The sequence below is a fragment of the Pseudopipra pipra genome, chromosome 15 (genome assembly GCF_036250125.1).
Source record: "Pseudopipra pipra isolate bDixPip1 chromosome 15, bDixPip1.hap1, whole genome shotgun sequence".
Classification (NCBI taxonomy): Eukaryota; Metazoa; Chordata; class Aves; order Passeriformes; family Pipridae; genus Pseudopipra; species Pseudopipra pipra.
The window spans coordinates 16468386-16489105 of NC_087563.1; the positions used below are offsets into that span (position 1 = coordinate 16468386).

Consider the following 20720-nt stretch of genomic DNA (forward strand, 5'->3'; position numbering starts at 1 on the left):
GGTACTGGATTTAATCTGTTAGGAATTTCAGAAAAGGGGATTTATAGGAAATAGTTTGTCTTACATATTTCCTACATAAAATGATGCCAAGATTGCAATAGCAAGTAAACATTCTGTAGAAAAATATTTTAGGTTCTTGTTGTGTATACTCCAAAAAGGCAACTTGTCTGTATGTTTTAGGCACTCTGATGCATTGCCTACCCCAAAATACTGATTTGTGTTGAAATTCAGTATAAGATACTATAGCATCAGTCCTTATTAATAACCTTCTATCTTTTGTTTGGTTGTTTTTCTTCCTAATCTGTAGAGTGCTGTTTCAGACCTGAGACAGACAAGATGTCCAGCAGGGGTGGAAAGAAGAAGTCAACCAAGACTTCCCGCTCGGCCAAGGCTGGAGTCATATTCCCTGTTGGAAGAATGCTCCGTTACATTAAGAAGGGCCACCCAAAGTACAGGATTGGTGTTGGTGCTCCCGTGTACATGGCTGCTGTACTGGAATATCTCACTGGTAGGTGTTGCTGAACGATGGGGAAGTTAAAACTCAAACTGAATTTGCACAGAAAAAAGCCCAGAAAAAGATCCTCTGATTGATAAATGACTAAAAAAAAGTGAAGTGTATGCTGTGCTGATCACACATCTAAGCCAAAATCAAGGTACCCCCACACTGCCTCAGAGCCCTGGTGGTTTTTGTTTATTCCAATTCTGGGTTTGCTTTCACCTGTTGTAAAAACTCTCCTTCCACACAGGCAGGCAGGGTTCCCACTGACACCAGTGTGTGTGGACTGGGCCTCCTTTGATGTTGTGTGATGACTCTGTTTGGATTATAATTGCCCACTAATTGCCTGTTAAACATATACATTAATTTGAAATAGAGAGCTTCTCAGTGTTTACATAGGGCTGAGATTGCTTACAGCCTTGTTTATACATTTTGTTCAATTTACAGATTTCTTTTGAGACTGCATGTGCTGTTTGCAGTTCCTTTGGTTGAGTTTGTGTATAAATGCACACTGTTCATCTGCCCTGGATCTATGTGGCTTATTTGCTTCCATTTGTAGTCCTTGTTCTGTTCCTCTCCTTGCATCAGAATGAGAACACCTTAAACAATTATCTCATCCTCACAGTCCCTTCTTGGAGGACCAAAGTATTTTTCCTCCACTTAGAAAGAAGCTTCAAAGGAAGAAAATGCTTTGCCCAAAGACATAAAAGTAAAGATCTTTACGTAGCAGTTCTCCTCTCAAATGAGACCTAAGACATTGCAGGTTTACCCCACAAACAGCATTACAAAAGCAGTCCTCTGATGGAAAACCCCAGCTGTAACAGCATCAACATATGGGCTTTTTGCAATAATGGTTTGCTTAAAATAAAAATTAAAAATAGGTCAGAGTAAACCATCAGCTCAGTCACCTCTGTGTGGGCAGGTTGACTTTACCTGTGGTGCAGGGGTGTAGCAAAAAGCACAAGTGCCAGATGGATTGCTGTTTGGAGACAGTCTATTAGCATGACTAAGGAAAAGCTTGAATTGGATCTTATTTCTCATAGCAGTGTTTCTTTTTTCAGTGCATCTGCTTCTGTCAGTGTTGTGGCTGCTGCAGGTTCAAGGGTTTGAAGGGACAGGAGTCTTTAAGCTCTGAGGAAGAGATACAGTTCTTTCTTTGACTTAAGCACAAAGTTACTAAGGTGTGATTTAACTTTCCTGGCAGGGTTTAAAACTGTATCAACCTGACACTTGGGACTGTTTTAGATACACTTGATAGTGAATACTGACGTTGAAGAACAGAAATAGGCTGATTTTTTTTTTCTATGAAGTTTTTTCTTCCCCTAAAGATGATTGGTAACATTAATAAATAATTAATAAACTGCTTGTTTTCATCAAATATCCTTTTTTCCCCCCTTCAGTTGTTCACATTCAGTTTTCTTTATTTGGGCCTTTTCTTTAAAAGAATGCTTTTAAACTTCATAGATGGCCTTAAAAAAATTCACATTTCCTTCAGCTGGGTTCCTGCTTACAGCAATAACAACTCAAATAAAATGCTTCTTAGGGTGAGGGGTGCTTTGAATGCTGCCCTTTTAAAGGAGCAGAGCAATACAGGTGAGTTTAAGGCACTGCTAATGAGCAGCACATGTTGTTGGTTAACTCTTTGATTTAAGGTGTTTACTGAGGCAGGGATGGTTTAGGCAGCTAAGAATAGGCTGTGGAAATAAAGGTGTTTCTTTAACTGCTGTGGATCCTGGGAAACTGTCTGAGGACGTTCATACCACAAAAAAAAAAGCCAAGGAAAAGTGACACACGTTGCTTTAGGAAAATTAAAAAAGGGAGAGGGAGAGGAGAGCTAAAGGTACAAGTACCTTCTTGTTTTCTCCCTTTAAATATTTGCAAGTAGTTTTGTTATGGGGTTTTTGTCTCCAATGAAGACTGGGTAGATAATCCTAATATCCTCAGGGGTTTATTTCGTTTTTGTACATAGATGCTCCTCAAAAGCACAGATACACTTTTCTTTCCAGAGTTTAATAATAGTTTTATCATAGAATGGTTTGGGCTGGAAGGGACCTTAAAGCTCATCTTGTTCCACCCCTTGCCATGGGCAGGGACACTCCACCAGCCCAGGTTGCTCCAAGCCCCATCCAGCCTGGCCTTGGATACTCCCAGGGATGGGGCAGCCACAGCTTCTCTGGGCAACCTGTGCCAGGGCCTCCCCATCCTCCCAGGGAAGAATTTCTTCCTGATATCTAATCTAAATTTATCCTGTTTCAATTTGAAGCCATTCCCCCTTGTCCCATCACTACTAGTCCTTGTAAAAGGTCCCTCTCCAGCTTTCTTGCAGTCCTCTGACTGTTTCAGTCTGGTGGGGCTTTTTTGCCCTTCTCTTTCTGTAAGTTTTTCCCAATCTATTTGGTATAATTTTTTAGTCTTTAGTGCTCTGTACGTTTTCTGAAGTTGAGGTCATTCATCTTTTCCAGCATCATTCAGACACACTTCCTTGAAATGGGATGCTTGGAGATTTTTGGTTTGTGTTCTTTTTACCTCTTGGCAGTTATTACTTCACAAACCCAGAGAAATCCTGACTTTTCTCCAGGAGAGGTTTTTTTTTTAAAGATGATCATGTCAGCACATGGTCTGAGACTAAATCAAAGTATTTCAACCATTTCAGAGTAAAAGCAGGATCGTGACATAATAGGAAGGAGCCCATGTGAAGTGGCCTGCTAATAAATTGGCTAAATGAAAAAAAGCAATCTTGGCATCCAGGAAAGAGAGGAGAAATGTAAAATATCAAAAGCAGTTGTAGGAAAGTGAAACTTTAGAAAAAAATAGGAGGGGAAATGACAGAGATGTGACCTAATAGAGAGGAACCCACTAAGGTTTGAAACCTTGTTCATCAGTGCAGAGTATTGGACTCAACCTTAATCCTTTTGAAGGTGAGCTGATAAATTCTGCTGGCCTTTGCTAAAGTTTAACTTTGATGTAAATCTGAAATTAGCCCATAATGTGCTCAGGTCTGGGATTTTTTGTTCAGTTTGAGATTTGAACTTTTGAAATGCTTCCAGCTGTTTAGGCTTGGAGTTCTGTTCTGGATTCATCTGGAGTTATGACTTTACCCACTTTGTACTTTGAAAGGAATTTAGTTTTATCATGTATGTACACTACTCATCAGAAAGTAAAGGTGCACATTCTGTCATTTCTTGTGTCCTTAGATTTCAATATACTTGACACAGAAACAGGTTGCCCAGTGAGTATTCTCCTTCTCTTACTTCTTCACCAGAGGTTACCTAGAAATAATATTAAAAAGTAATTGTCTCATCAGCACACCCAGTGTTAAGCCAACTTCCTTATAGTTGCCTGTTTTTTCTCTAAGGAAATAATGTGTTATGTCCACTTTAATAGGGTGCAAGTGTGTGTTTTGTGGGGAACTGTGCAGAAAGTACCTTTGAGTCTTACTGATATCAAAGCAAGTGGATACAGTTCCTTTCTTTACTGTGCAGGAATAATGTGGATGCTGAAGAACTGTAATACATGGTTCTTGTTTCTTTTCCTTCTTTGCAGCAGCAGTTCATGCAGTGCTGCCTGTCTTGTAGGGAATAATCAGATTATTTGATTAACTTCTTATGCTGCAGAACTAATTTCAGGCATTATCAGCATTATCACCAGTTTTATGTTGGCAGGTTCAGGGTTGGTAATTCCTTTTTGTCTCCTTTCCTTATTGCATCACTTGGTTCACAATAGTTCCTTGCCTGTTTATCTTCCTTAGTGTGGACTTCAGAAAACTGCAATCCACTCCTTAATTTCTCTGCAAAGTAGTGAATCAGTATCAATTTATGTCAAAAAAGAACACTAGGTCAGGCAAGGGAATGGCCACAGACTTCATCTGGGGCACTGCAGCCACTCACATCATCTTGGATGGTTTGTATTTGTCAGAACTGATCCAGCCACACATCTAATCAGGTCTGGTCCTTTCAGATGTAGAGCTTGTCCAAATTACAGTACAGTCCAAACTTTCTTATGAGCTGAAAAAGATACTCCTTTGCCCTTGAAAAATAAAAGTCTCTTGAGCATATTTAAAGGCAGCAAGAACCAGGCCTGCAAGTGATTTCTGCTCCCCCTGTCCCCCATCATCTGTTCTACACTGTAAATAATTTTCATTTGCCAAAATGTCATAGCAAATAAGAAGAAGGAGAAGTTTATAAAACAGCAGGAGCACAGGAATACCGAAGAAATGAGACCCTGATTTATATTTGTTATGTACAAAGTGAAGGAAGGAGAAAATGTTAAATGTCTGTTTTCTCCATTAGTTTTTTTTCCTCAACTGTGAAGTGGGGTTTTTTTGTTGGTATTCCCCTTTGGTGTCCTACTCCCTGCCCAAAATCTTTACAGGGTCACAGGGGAAGACAATGATCTGCCCTCTTTGTCAGATGTACTGCTGAACTCCTGCCTGGGAGCAGAGGGAGCTCAGGGGTCCACAGGAAAAAAGCTTTAGGTTAAAATTGAGTTCCAGGCATTCTGAGACTGCTCTAAATAACAGTCCTTAGGGAGTAATGAAATTTAAGAAGATAACTAATTGACAGTATCTTTTTGATGCTGTTGAAATGTGTACTCACTACCAAGATGCATCTCTTCTATTTAAACAGGCAGCTTTGGAAACACTAATCCCTTTTGTGGTGTTGTGCCACAAACTGTGTCCCAAGGAGGTTTAAAATAAATTAGGGGTGGGACAGGTAGGACCTGTGCCTTACCTGAGCAAGCACAAAGCTGACTCTTTGTATCCAGTGTGGGTTTAATGTGGATTAATACTGGACCTAAAATACAGCAGAGTTGTTTATGGCAGTACCCTCACAAGCAGAATATTTTGAATATATCAGCATAGCAAAGCTCCTTTGTAACATTCCTTTTACGTAAGGTTTTGTGTTGTGCTCTTAAGTGAAGAGAGATTGTCACAATTTAAAATTGCTCTACTTGTAAGAACTGTCTCTTTAGATATAAAACTTTACATTTTTACCAACTGAATGACCAACTTTCTGATTATAAATGCATGAATCAGTGTGTTTCAAATGTACAGAAATGAAGAGTTTTCTTTCACTGATAAGCCCTTCCTTGGCTCCAGCCCTGTAAGCACTTACACGTGTGCCTCTTATCATATAGTGACATAAACTTCAGTGGATCCCCAAGTTACAAAAGCAACCCCACTCCAAAATTACTGACCCCATCAGGGTCCTGCTGTATTCTCAGTTAGACACATCCATGGAAATAAAATCCATTGGGGAACTAAACAAAAAGATGCATTTCTAAGATGAGAAACCAATGTCCCCAAGTGCCACATGCTCCACTTGATCAAGTAATGTCTGGCAGCAGTTACATTAATCATGTTTGAGCATTTCTAAAGCATTTGTAAGCTGTTATGAGTAACAGCAAAGGTGTCCTGCCAGGTAGAGGAGGCTCCACTGGAAAAGAATAAAGGTTGATTTGAATTAGATCAGGATTGTTGAAGTCAGTGGAGAAGAACTAGGCTATCTCTGTAAATTACTATTCAGGGTGTGACTGCTGTAATAAATAGTATTTGAGTTGAAATTCAGGTTTCCCTGAAAACTGAACTCTCATACCTTTTACAGATCGATAGTACACCCAGAAACTAAAAAAAAAAAAAAATAGGAAGTTAAATAACATTAGATCTCATACCAAAAAAGAAAAAAAAAGGATGGTAATAAAGTGTAATAGAGAGCTGAAAAGTGGCTTTTGTGGCCTGAACTTGTGTTTTATGTAAACATCAGTCTGTCATCTGCCTCACAGAAATGCAAAACTTAGAATAACTTGGCAAAGTTAACAGTTTCTCCTTTAAGGGGCCTAGTTTTGATACAGCTCAGACACTCAAGACTGAAAGGTTTGGGTTTTTTATCACATCCTAAGAGAATGATTGCCCTGCTGGGAGTTGAGGTTTCATCCAGGCTTGTTCAAAGCAGTAAAATTGCTTGAATTGATTTTCACTGCATCAGATTTCCATGACTTTGAACCAAGGCTGAGAACTGTTTTATTGGGATGCATAAGAGGGAAAGTGTTGTTAAATGACTCTACCTTCCCTCTTCCAACTGCAGATTCCAGGAGGATTGGGTGGAATACACGGAGAGAAGAATGCAGGAAACTCTTACCACTCTTGGTTGATTGGGGTTGATTGGGTTAAAACCTTCTGGAATCACGTAAAATGGTTCTCAGGTCAATAAAATGCTGATGGGAAGATGATTAATTTAAAGTACAATAAGCAGACTCCTTGTCATGTAGTTGGCTTTGTGGCAAATACATATTTTTTTCAGTGGAATTGTGTCAACTTTCATTTCTCTTTGATTTCTGGATACAAATTTTCTTTGGAGGAGAGGCTTCACCATTCTTTTAAAAACCTCTGACTTGTTCCTGTTGGAATTTGAGTCTTCAGGACTTGGCCTTTTGTCAACACATCACCTGTTAGTTGTTAAGAGTTTAATTTTCAAAGCTATGATTTCATCTCCCTGAAGGGAAGGTGGACAGGGGGATTTGATGCAACAGCAGTGGTTTAGCTTGAGATGTAAACCAAAAAAAGAGAGAAAACCAACCTTTCTGGGGATGAACTCAGACCAATTAAATTGACTATTAACATTTAGAAAGCATTACAGCCTGGAATGCATGATAAACTAAAGGCCTGAAAGGAGTTTTAGTCAGTGATGACCAGTAATATTTTGTTTGGAAATGGGGATAAATGAACTAGAGCACTCTCCAGGAGTGGGAGAAGAATGTATTTGCTTTTGTTTCCAGCCAGGTCTGCAGTTCCTGCTGTGCCTGCTTTGTTTCCATCTTCATAGTAACTCATTTCATTTTAACCTTGTGGTGTTGGTTCCAAAATTTGCAAGTGTTGTGAAATAGGTGTTGAAGGCAGAGAGGAGCCCCCCTGGGAAACGGGGAAATGCCAGTAGGGAATTAAAAACTCAGGAGATGTCCAGGGCATGACCAGAGTCTCTGAAAGGAAAGGATGAGGAACTCACCCTGAAAACTTGCTTCAGGATGAGGTTTCTGTGGACACTTCTGACACTTCTTGGTTGTGTTTGAGGAGGAAATGCCTTGAGAACAGCTTTTCCTGTGGTCTTATCTCAGGTTTAAGTGCAAAGATGTACAACCGGTTTTCTTTTCTCCTTTAAAAATATTTAACTGAACTTTTTAAAAACCTCAGCTGAAGAAAAGCGGTTTTGGTTCAAGTGCTGAGAACAGGCTTGAACCAGTTTTCACTACCCATATCCTGGTTCTAAATGTTACAAAGGAGTTTTTCAATTGAAAACTACCTTTGAGTTAAAATTTAAGCGGAAATGTCTTAACTTTTAAGGCTTTCACTTCCCACTTTAACCTTCTACTTTAATAATGACTGAAAAGAAGAAAAATATTAATCATAACCTTCTACTTTAATAATGACTGAAAAGAAGTATTCATGACAACCTTCTTTAATAATGACTGAAAAGAAGAAAAATATTAATCATAACTATACTTTTTAAATCGAAATGATATGTTCTTGATAGATTTCTGAGGCTTGCATCCCTTTTTTTTGCTACTTAACAGCTGTCCATACATGGATATATCAAATGCTGACATGGCATTCCTACTTAATTGGGGTTTTTTTCCTAATTATATATTCTCACAGCTTTTTCACTGGATTGTTTTATATCTGCACTTAAAGCAATACATTTTTTGTTTGAAAGTATCCAAAAGCATGGAAAAAGTCATTTGTGCAAATAAGAGTATCTCTTCATATTAAGCTAAGATTTCAGTATGTAGTAGTTGCAAAAATATACCTTCAAAAGCATAGAATAATGAAAAACTTGTATATTTTCTTCATGTTTTAAAAAATAGAGCTTTTCATTTTCTATTGCCTGAGTGGTGGTGATGTAATTATCCTCCTGGGGGGAAATGCCTTCAGTAAATATAAGAAACGAATGGAATAGACATTATGCAACTTCCATCCTTTCTGTGAGGCCTCATTTTTGTAAAATGTTTTGGTCTTCTGGCTGGATAAATACAAGCTGAGTGAAACCTGATGTCATGGAAGCTCTTAACACTTTCTTTTGCCTCAAAATTTCTAAGCGGAGTCTTCTCTCTTGGCCCTGCTCAGTTGCAGGAGTTGATTTTTCAATGTCTGTTTTTTCCCACCTTTAATGAGACAGAACTCTTCAGTGACTCAAACCTTTGAGCCTCCTGCTTCCAAAGGTGGGTCTGACCTAAGAATTCAGAGCCGGTCTCAATTTTAAATACCTTTTCCCACCTACTACTCTTTCCAGCTAAAGCCAGAGTGATTCTTCTGGAAATTCGAGTCAGCTCCCTTATAGAAAGGGCTAGATTTTCATCTCATTTAAAATCAGTTTAAAACATGGGTGAAACGCTGTTTAAGTCTTTAGAATAAAGTAGCATAAAACAGATGTGAAAGTGAAGCTGGCTGCAAGCAAACTCAAGGCAAGTACTCCAAATGCCATCCACAGCCACAAAGTCTTCATTTCCAGAATTTGTGAGTGCTCTGATCTGTTGGGTTTGGATTGGGTTTGGTCAGTGCTAAATCAAAAAACTGTTGCCTGTGTTGGCTTCAGCTCAGATTCCTCCTGATCTTCTGTTTTTAATCAGGAGAGTGCCCCTCTGACCAGCCTTGTGTGCAGGGCTGAGTGTGGCTGTTCTGTGCTGTGGGTCTCTGTGTGCACAAGCAATACTTGGTTATTATTGGAGAGCTGAGAAGGCCAGAAGAGAAATTCCACCCTCCATGGCCTCCTCCTCGTCTCTCCCCCTCCCCAGACTCCTCTTTTGTGGTCCTCAAGGCCAGTGCAAAGCGTTCTGTTCCTGAGGAGGAAGTGGGGCACCTCAACTTCCCTAAAGGACCATTAGAAAACTGTAATTTCAAAATGAGTTTCCTGTCCAAGGAAGAGGGCTTAGCACTTACCAGAACAGTTCTCCACTGTACAAGGCAGACATTTGAGTTTTATGAGGAACAAATAAAACATTCCTCTGTGCTTTACAGGCATAGCACTTTTCTTAGAGCCTTTAGTTCCAAAATGACCTGTCTGCATAGTTGTGCCGCTCAGTCACAGGGAATAACACGGCCTGACTGTTCCAGGGCCTGCTGCAGTAAACTGGGGGAGCAGAGGCAAAGCAAGAAACACAGCCTGCTGTTTGCAGCAAAGCCTGGCTTTTCAGCTGGGACTAATGTCTGAGGACAAACAATTCCATTCCTGATCTTCAGAGGAGGAGATGCTGGTGTTCCTCAGCCTCGCTGAGCTCCGTGGGGATGTCTGGGGTGTCCACAGGGATGGGAGCCAGGTCTTTGTCGTGACAGGCAGCTAAACCTCCTGTGTCTGAGCTGGGCCTTTTGGGGAAGTATATGGAAAGGATTATGCCAGCTTAATTCCCTTCTTTGGAGGTGTGGAGAGCATAGGCAGGTTGACCTTACCCTGCTAATCCTGCTTTAAAAATAAATTAAAGCAATTGTTGTCAGCGTGAAATGTTGGGTTAGTTTTGCGGCCTTAGACTTAATATTCTGTCTCACCCTGTAATAAAGTTAATTGAGTGCTCTGAAGAACAAAAAAATAGTGAAAACCTACCAAAATCCTCACTGAGGTTTAACTGTAGAACATCCAGGAGCAGCTGTAAGCTTTCCAGTAAGCATCATAATTTACTTGTTATGGGGAATCAGGATGAAAAATAATTGGAGAATCATGTTAAATTTAGTCTAATGAGAAGCCATAGTCTGTGCTGTACAGTATTATTTAAGATGTACTGTTGTGTCTTATGTGGTCATGTGGACTTTGATTTTAGTCTTTTTCATTTCCAGATTAATGTCTTAATTCAGTTCTGTTTGCCTCCCTATTATGGAAGAGCTCTCGTGCAATAGTCAGTTATTAAATGTGAAATGCATCTCATACCTTATTGTGATGTTCCATTTTAATATTGTTGTGTAATAGATGTAAAAAAAGACATTTTCATTTTCTATTTTTTTTTCTCCAAACATTACCTGGTTTGCAAAAGGAATTATACAGAAAGTAATGGTGAAACACAGATTGCAGAGAGGGAGATGAAAGGTGACAGCAACAGCACATAATTACAAAGTCAGATAAACATGTTATGTCATTTTTTAATTGTTCCCCAGACTCTGTTGTAATTAATTACATCCTTGCCCAGGGCTTGTTGAGCTGAAGACAGATAAGTTTGCAGATAACTCTCCAGCTTTTCACATCATAGATCCTTGCAGGGGAGAAGGTAATCTTTCCTAATTGCAGTAAAAGCCATCCCATACATAACTGTTAAACGTTATTTTGTCAGGACTGGAAATGTCTTCTAAAGAGATAATTTATTAGGAAAAAATAAACTTCATTCATCAATTACTTTTTTGGGTTAGACACTTCTTGTCAGGCAGAGAAAAAAGATCTTTCAGTGTTTGTAGAAGCAGAGTTTGTATTTTTAGTGTCTTAACTTAGTGTGTGCTTAAATGCTTCCATAATGTTAAAAATGAGACACTGAGAAGAGCATCTTTTCCAGTAATAAAAAACTGGAAGTGATGCAAGCCAGACTCATGTTTGACTGATTTGAGAAAAGAAAAAACTATAGAATTTGTACATCTAGTACTGTCACCTGATAGGAGAGGGATCCCAAGAGATGAGCAGACAGTAGCCTTGAGAAGAACACTGAAAGGTGAAGAATCTGAAGGAACTGCTTCAAAAGAACAAAAAAAAGAATTGTGGTTTAAAGCACAGGACTTCAAGGGTGCATTTGTGCTTCAGTGATTAGGCATGTAAAAAAGAAGATGGTAATTTTAGAGTTAGGTGTCTGTTGAGGGTATCTACAGCACTTAGGAGGAACATGATGCAGTTCCCATATCTTTTTGCTAAATAACACATTGATTTTTCTTAATGATCACATTGTAATTAAAAGGGGTTTACTTTTTCCCCAGCGGAAATTCTGGAATTGGCTGGAAATGCAGCAAGGGACAACAAGAAGGGTCGAGTCACTCCTAGACACATCCTGTTGGCTGTAGCAAATGATGAAGAATTAAATCAGGTAAGAAAAACCTGCCCTCTGAGGGCCAGGATTTCCTTTAGGGGCTTTTTAAATTGTCTTTCCATCCAGCTGAATTGTAACTCAAGACCTCTGCTTACTGAGCAGCACAGCAGGAAACAGCTCCATCACTCCCTGACGTGCTCCCTGTGTAACTACAGCACTCAGCTTAATTCTGTATTTCAGCACCCTTAAAATGTGGGAGAATGCAATGGAGATGTAACCTGACCTTTGCTCACACCCTTTACATCCTCTCCTGTTGGGGTGGGACGTTGTCTTAAACTCTACAGGGACACAGAGAAAATCTTTCAGATGCTTTTTGTTTGTTTGTTTTTGTTTTCCCCTACCTGTTCCCACTGAAGTCTGTTATTGTGACCACAGAAGAGCTCTGAACTCTTGCAAGTCTGTGTCCTTTGCAGACTTCAAGGGACCACAAAAAATTGGGGTATTATTATTACAGTGCTGTGGCATCAGCCAGGGGCAGTGGCTGGGATTACTGTACCTTTGTGTGAGGTGCTGTAAAATCACATCTCAAAAGAGACTTTTTCCAAACTTATGTATTATGATGGAGCAGGAAAAAAACCAATATCCCCAAACACCCTTCTTCTGGCTTTGTGTGAAATTTGGGGATACTGTCCATTCATCATCCCTTTGTAAGCTTGGAGCCTCCCTGAGTAGAGACTGGGGAGCAGTAAACACAAATCAGAAGGTGGGACTGGGGGACTTTGATGCCACCTTTTGTATCCTCCTGAATAGAGAATTAGTCCCAGTAGATGTATAAAAATGGGTTAAAGTGTTTTTAAATACAGAACATGGTATATTTCACCTCTGCTTTTAAAGGCTTGAATGAACCACACACTTTTGAATATTGATCTTCAACTGCCTATTTCTTTGAAGAAAGACTTCTGGGTATAGAGACTTGTATAAATCTTACCCTCCATTCTGAAGTTGCTTTTTCTAAGAAAGAAAAACCTGTTTTAAAAATGCACTTTCAAGAGAATTCAGTACTTGGGGACCTACACTGGGTTGTGGCACCCATTGCAGTGTCACCCCCTGGACTTTGGGGTCCCATTTCTCTCTCCCAGGCTGCCCTGCAGGGCCCTCATGTGTGTGGCTGGGACTGTCCTGTTTTCTCCTGGTTGGGTAACAGCCTTCATGGCACAGCTTCAGAGGAACAGATCTTGTGTGAGCCCTGGAGATGCTGACAGTGCCAAGCATATGTTGCAAGAAGAGCACACATTCCTTTTCTAGTTAAAATCTCCTACATGGTCAGCTTCCTTTCATACATTTCATGTCTCTCTTCTTCAAGGGTAAATGTGTTGAGAAACTCAGGGCAACGTACAAAGCTTGCAGTAAATTGCCATTTTCTATTTATTGGTGAGTAAACGCTGGAATTTGTCGTCTACAACTTTCTTTATTTTTTATTAGCTATTGAAAGGGGTCACCATAGCCAGTGGTGGAGTGTTACCCAATATTCACCCAGAGCTGTTGGCAAAGAAGAGAGGATCAAAAGGAAAACTGGAAGCCATCATCACTCCACCTCCAGCAAAGAAGGCAAAGTCTCCCACACAGAAAAAAACTGTATCAAAGAAAACAGGCGGCAAGAAAGGAGCGAGGAAATCCAAGGTAGAGTAATGTGTTTATTTTAAACCCAACGAGCTTGCAAACAGTAGCTGCAGGGAGCTCCACTCAGGGGCAGCTTTCTGTGCCGTGTGTTGTTAACAACAGTGATTTCAGTCACAACAACCAAAGGAAGGGGGAGTCTGAAAACCCTCGGAGGTCACTCGAGTCTGCAGGACAGGGGGGTGAGCCATAAATACTCTGTAAGGAACATTCTTAGTGGGCACAGGCTGGAGGCACCAGGAGATAGAAGAGGAAAGTGTCTGGGGGCTGTGCTGGTCACCCCTTACAGGTTTCAGTTTGTAGGAGTAGGGAATCTTTGCACATGTGTAGCCAAGGATGGCTTTTTCTTTTGCAAAACGACTACTGTCAAGCCATAAGTTATGCAAGTAGGAAGAAAAGGACAGGAATTTCTCATGAAGTGGACAAGGAATGTCAAAATTGCCTCTGGGTGAAACAAAGCTTCTTTATTCATTGTGTGTGTCTCTGTTACTGTTTACTTGGTCACTGCTGATTTTTTTTGGTATTTTTGAGCTGTTGAATTGTTTTCTCCCCCAGAACACCTAGTAGTTGACATTTCAAGTGCAGTGCTTCCAATAACCATGCACTAATAATTTCCCTAAATCTGGAATTTTTTTCCCCTGCTTGATTACAAAAGCAGGAAGTCTGTTGTGGGGTTCTGTTTTTCTTCCACACAATAAACTGTATTGTCTGCTTACTATATTGGTATTTGGCTAACAGCAAACTCTTGGGGAATTGAAATAGGACCCATGAAATTCTAATTTTCAAAACATTTGTGTAAAGGAAAGCATGGTTACAGCTTCTAAAAGCACCAATATACCCTTGCATCAAAGTCATTTCAGTTGTTCACCCTCGGATTTAGTTTATATAACTACAAACTAAACTTTGCAAAGGGATAATAGGGAGACAGTGGCTTGCTTAATACTTAAGGTGTGCTTTTTAGCTTCAACATAGATATTGCTGAGGCAACAAATATTTATATGAAACCCTAAGTAGTAATTTTATTGAAAATATGACATTATTTTTGGCACCAATTGAGTTTATGACCACAGCAGTCAGTTCACTGTCTTCATGAAATGCCTTTTTCAAAATGTTCCTAATTCTCATTTTTGTTCATTCCTGAGAGCTGTTATTACCCTGCAGTGAATGCAGAGTTGAAAAAGGGAATGGTGGTTGAGGGGAACTCCTCCCCCAGCAGTTTTACTGGAGATAAAAGTGGGTGGTGATGTTAAATAAGACAGAAAATTTTTCAGCCCATTTCCTGCTACCAGGCAGGTAGAAAGTAGGTGTATTCTTCTGGCTCTGCCTCTGAGGACACATTACAAAGGAGCATTTCTAAAAATAAGTTTGTGAAACCTGGGAGCACCTCCCTTCACAGAGAAAGAAAATTTGTTCTCCGACAAGTCACTTTTTACCTTAAAATGAACATCTGCCCACACATGCAGATACATTATCTTTGTCCACACAAGCCATCAGAAAGCTGTTAGTATTTTGGGGCTGTTTATGTGTTTTCCTGCAGCATTTAAGACAACTCCCATCTGAAGTGTGCCCTGTCATGGGCAGGAAAAGGCACCTGTGGATCTGCAGGTGCCGAGGTCGTTATTCCTGTTGATCCCTTCACTGTTATCAGTCACTTTGGTTGGACTGGAGGATAAAATCCAACCCCAGTGTTTGCACAGGCATTTTATTGCCTGCTAAGCATTTAGTGCGTGTCATGTATCTTTCTGTCGTTAAACTGTTTTTCTCAGAGCCTTGAGTTAACTAATTGACTGTATTTTTGGAAGAAGAAGCAGGGAGAAGTGAGCAAATCAGCCAGTGCTGACAGTACAACAGAGGGAACTCCTGCAGATGGTTTCACAGTCCTGTCCACCAAAAGCCTGTTTCTTGGCCAGAAGGTATGATCCTGCATTTTTACAAATGAATACCTATTTTTCCATGCTGCTTAGGGAATACCCCCCCCCTCCTGCCACCCCCCTTTCCATAAAACATCCAGGTACAATGGACATTTCCCCACTGAGCACTTGAGGGAGTGTATGATATTAGCTTTTCGAATTTCAAACAACAAACTTCTAGAACATTTTAAAAATACATAAAAAATTTTTTCATGTGGCTACATAATTAAATACTTAATTAGAAGGAAAGCCTATGTGCTTGTAATCTATCTCACCTTATTGATAAACAGCATAATTGTTACAGCTCAGCATCTGCCAAAGAGGAGATTATTATAAGTTTAATATGTATTTTTTCCAATGGGCAGCCCACTTCATTGCTGATGTAAATGTTTAAGAGGTTTTTATCAAAACCTATTTTAGACATTTGTTCATCATAGTGGTTTTATGTTATGTTCTGTTTTGTGGTTTACAGACTGTGTAATAATGAATGATGCTTTTTTGAAAAGCTAGAAGTCAACAATCCTTTTTTTCCCTGTGAATATGCTCTGGGACGTGGGATGGTTTAAAACAAATACATATCTGCTTAAAGAGAGGATCCATTTAAAGAGACAATTCATTAAATCAATTTGGTTTTTTATCCTGAATCCTGCCTTTAGTTCATGATACAAAATTTTTTGTTAAGTAAAGCTGCATCTTTCTTCTATCATTCAGTAATCAGATCATTGTGTTGTAAGCCATAAAAGATGAGCCATTGTCCATTGTGGAATGTAACTCCTCTGACTCATTTTTATTTCATACTGAGGTTGTTCTCCATTTACCCTGCCACAGTTTGTTTGCCAAGTTTAACATGCATGAGAGTAACATTTTTTTTGCAAGACTTCTGATTTTCCACATTTAGTTTTACAACTGGAGCTAAATTGCTGGGTTGGTAGGGGTTTTTTATTTTACTCCTAGTAGGGGGGTGGTTCTTTAAAAACATTTCGATGACTAATTTAGAACCTAAAATTTATAGTCCACGTTAGTGTTTCAAGAAAGCAACATCAGACTTCTGGAGCTGATTTTGAGCTCCTTTTAGTTACTAGAGGGAACCTGGGATAAGACCTGGTGTTGTGTTCAGCAAAGTGACCCAGCAAATCAGTGAGGCTTCGCTGCTGGGCTCAGTGGAAGAGAATCCTGAACTCCAGCAGTGCTTTAAGCTGTGCTGAGCAAAGCCAGTGTCTGTTTTAGAGCTTCCCAGGGAGTGCCTTGTACTGGGAAATGGACTTCCTGGCTTTCTCATTCCCTTGGGAGTGCATTCCCTGGTGTGACATGTCCATCCCTGCACTGGGTGGTTGTCACTTAGCCCTGCACGTGAGAGAGACCAGCTGGCAGCCTTTTGTTGTAACACATCATGGAAAGAAAAATGAAAGGAAAATGAAAACCTGTTTGTCTCCTGTGAGGGAGCACTCTAAATCAAAGGGATCATGTTCTGAGTGTTAGAGAAGGCATTTGAAGAATTGCTGCTGAGATCAATCAAGCAGGATCTTTCAAACCTCCTGTGACATCCTTGAACACCTCTCCAACATCTCTGTGGTTTGCAAAACCATTATCTGCTAGATCAGAAAATCATTTGCTAGATGGCAGAGGGGGAAGAAAATAATCTTGGCTTTGGTATCACACCATTCCTAAGTGTTTAATGGGAAAAATCTTAGTCTTGGCTCCATGTTTGCAGAAGGGAAGGGATTTATTTGCAAGAGCAACTCTTCATCCTTCTAATATCCCCAGATTTACATAGCTAAAAAAACAAATGAGAATGTTGCAAACCTGGGTATTGTTCAGTTTTTAAAATTCCTGTTATTGCATTAAATCTTTAGGTAACTGCTGACACTCAGATAGAAATTCTTAGAGGTCAGGAAATGGCCAAGAACCCTTCAGTTGTACCTGTACAAGTGTCTTAGTGCTACATTAATTAAATATTAAAATCTAGTTAATATGTAAATGACTGCACATGCTACAAGTGCCATGCCAATGGAAATGTGGTATTGTGCACATTAAGTAGTTTGTTTTTCCTGAGAGGATTGGAGGCAGAGTTGTGAGACCTCAAGCCTAAGCATTAGGGTTTGGACTTTGCAAGAGACCTCAGCTTGTGGTCCTCAACAGGCATCTGCAGTTTTCAGTATGAAACTCATACCAGAAAAGCTTCCAAGACTTTTAAGGTAATTTTATCTGAAATAAAAAATGCAAGGCCTGGCTCAGAAAATACCCACAGATGTGCTAAATGCCACCTGCATTTTATCCAACTAACATTTAATTGAAATGTTACCTAAAGTTCTGTCCATTCTTTGTTGCACATGTATATGCAAATTGTGCCTATTTATATTTGTAAAGTAGCCCTTTAGGGGATCACTTCTCCTGCCTAATACATGCTTCATGTTATTTGGTAGTGAAATTAAGCAATTACTCATTGGAGGATTTAATTCTGATTAATTTTTGAGTTGTATTCTGGCACTTGGATGTCTAACAGTGCATTGAGCACTAAATGCAGAATTTAGTAAAATAATACTTAGCTGCCAACTCATGCTATCAGTGATGGGCAGCTTTTTAAGCATCTTGTTGTTGCTGTTAAATTGAAAGTTTAATTACCAGCTCTTTATGATGTAAATCCCATATATGGGTGGGCTCAGGGTTAGATTCAAGGTCCAAAACCAAAATGTTCTACAGCTAATAGACCTGGGGCAAAAGCCTGTAGAACTCAGAATTAGGGGTGAAAGAGGAACATCTATAGAATGAACAAAATATGCTTAGGAGCAGACTAAAATCTCCACAAAACAGTCTTTTGGTGTGTGCATGTGTTTTGTTGTTGTTTTGGGTTTTTTAATTTTAAAATTCATAAAGTTTCTTTAACATTTTTGGTTTGATTTGATTTGACTTTTTTTTTTTTAAACAGCAGTTGCTTGTAGTCAAACTCAAGACTCAAACTCAAGTATGAATAACTTGCCACGTGTGAAGTATTAAAGGATTCCAAGCTATTTGGAAAGGAAGCTTTCTTAGATTTTATTACAAATTCCCAAACAGACCCGTACTTAAAACACTGAATTACACTCATTTTTAGTCAAAATCACCCTATTTTGAGGGAACATCGTTTACTCAAGCAACATATGCAAATGATATGACATTGCAGGCTTTTAAAAAGAGAAAGAAGGTCAATTCATGGAATCACAGGAATGAAATGGAAATATTTTTTTCATAAAACCTAAATACGTGGCTGGTGGCCTCCTTAAATCACCCATTCACTTGTATGGGTTTCATGGATTGGCTCATATTCCCTGTTAATAAATTAACATACACAAAGAGATGGTTTGAAGAGTTAAGTTTACAGAACGTGGATTACAAACCAAGAGAAAAAATTGAGTTATTGATGAGATAAAGTGCCATACCTGAAGGTGTATGTTATGTTTCATAGGTTGAGGGCTTTGGATTAGAAGGAAAGCCTGGCTTAACTGCAGCTGGTTTCAAGACTTGCATTAACAAATGAGAACTTTCTCTTCCATAGTTGCTTTCTGTATCACCTAATCAGCCCCTGAAACAATCATTCTAAATACCTGTAGAGACAAGCATAGACCATGCTGTAATTAATATGTTTCCTCAGATGAAAGAGTCTGGAAATTTTTTAAACTTTTAAAGTATTTTAAGTTTCAAATAGTCAACTTAGTACATGTGAAATCAGACTTCCCAACAGGAGCTACAAAGCAGTGTCACAACCTGCTCTAACCCTGCAATTCTGACCTTTGCCAAGTTTGGCATTCCCAGCAGGTTGCCCAAATTATGGAGTTGTTTCTGTGGTGTGGGTCACATCCTATGGTGAGACACCCAACCTATCAGCAGCAGGCAATCTGTACTATCACTTTTCACCCCTGAGCACTACTGAAAAAAACATCCTTACTGGAATGGCATGACAGGATCCTTTTGTCACCGTGGCTGGTCTGAGTTTTTCCACTGACTTCTAATTTCATAGAATAGTTTGTAAGTCTTGCTCAAAATATATTACCAGAAGTTAAAGTCTGCACTTCCTCATATTAGTTCCATTAATTCTTTCTATTCTTTTAAGAACATGTAGTGCAGATGTGAATTAATCTCTAGATCTCTGTGCCACCTCCCTCAGTTTACTGTGTGCCCGTGAGAAATCCTCCTGATTTTGTAACAAGAAAGAAATAGGAATCCACGGGTGCAGTGAGAGGAGTTAATGGGCATTAATGGGTGGAGTTAAAATCTCTGTTTTCCTAAGGGACAGAAGCAAATAAAATAAAACCTAGAAGCAATAAGCACATAATATTATGTGCCTGCTTATGGTACCTCACTAGGCACTCAACAAAGGCTGCAGAACTGTAATGAGAACTGAACTGCTGCAATACAGAATGTGCTGACCACTGATAAGGAAAGAAAAAGAATCCCATCCCCTTGTTGGGATGGAGGAATCACTGGAGACAAGTGTGTGCTTCCTCAGAGATAGGCTCGTGTGTGCTGGCTTAAGGAAGGAGGAGCAGCAGCTTTGATCCCAGTTCAGTCTGAATGGTCTCAGCACGTTCCTGTAATTAATGCTTAAGGAATGCTTAGGGTGTCCTTCATCTCTACTTGGAGGAGAAACAAAAGCCTTCTTTTAATGCCAGAATTAGAATCACGGAATGGTTTGGGTTGGAAGGAACCTTAAAGAACATCTCGTTCCAACCCTCCCCTGCCATGGGCAGGGACACCTTCCACCAGCCCGGGTTGCTCCAAGCCCTGTCCAGTCTGGCCTTGGACACTTCCAGGGATCCAGGGGCAGCCACAGCTTCTGTGGGCAACCTGTGCCAGGGCCTCCCCACCCTCACAGGGAAGAATTACTTCCCAATATAAAATCTCAACCTTCCCTCCTTCAGCATGAGGCCATTCCCCCTTGTCCTGTCACTCCATGCCCTCGTGGAAGGTGCCTTTCCAGCCTTGTTGTAAACCCTCTTTAGGTCGTAGATAGTAATAATAACAATCCCAAACAGTGATCAGCACAGAACCACAACAGAGCTCATTAGTAGGTACATTCCTGTCCTCCCTGTGTTTGAGTCTTGCGTTTGAGTTTTTTGGGGACAATAACCCTCCTTTACGACCTGCCTTTTATTTTGCATATTTGTTTGCAGTGATGCTATCTCCATCTGTGTTGCAAAGCTCACTTTTCTGCAGCTTCTCTGTGATTTCCCAGCTGTCCTGTTATTTCCCACCTCATGCTTTTCTTTTCAGCTGAACCTTATTCACAGTGAAATCAGTAATTTAGCCGGCTTCGAGGTGGAGGCCATTATCAATCCTACCAATGCTGACATTGACCTTAAAGATGACCTAGGTAAATGGGGCATGGGTTGACACAACTAACGGTCACATGGAAATTATGGAACCCAGAATTTACCCTCTAGGCCTTCAAAACCTTTAGGAAGAGCAGAAATTCAAACTTGCTTTGTTGAAGAAATATATTCAAAATACTCTTCACCGAATTCGAACACTTGCAGCTGTTGCTTGTCTTCAAGCTGATTTCAGTTCAAACCAAAAATTTAAATTCTTTTCCATAATGATCATATGTGACTGTTAGCTATTTTGGGGGGTTTCTTATTTGGATACTTTGAGGACTAAAATACTTTTTTGTCAGGTTGTTT

General features: G+C 39.8%; 1 protein-coding gene across 4 annotated transcripts in view; it reads left to right on the top strand.

Annotated features, from left to right (window-relative positions):
* The window catches only part of LOC135422734 (core histone macro-H2A.1), a 41668-nt gene that overhangs the window by 7360 nt on the left and 13588 nt on the right, over positions 1-20720 (top strand). Inside the window, exons 2-6 of one of the 4 annotated variants that reach the window (XM_064672191.1) lie at positions 308-508; positions 11430-11536; positions 12962-13159; positions 14962-15069; positions 20314-20413. In XM_064672191.1, the coding sequence (XP_064528261.1) occupies positions 337-508; positions 11430-11536; positions 12962-13159; positions 14962-15069; positions 20314-20413 (685 nt within the window). In that variant the 5' untranslated portion in view covers positions 308-336. Of the gene's footprint in view, positions 1-307; positions 509-11429; positions 11537-12961; positions 13160-14958; positions 15070-20313; positions 20414-20720 lie in introns of all 4 variants that reach the window. The other 3 variants (XM_064672190.1, XM_064672194.1, XM_064672193.1) reach the window with 3 other exon arrangements.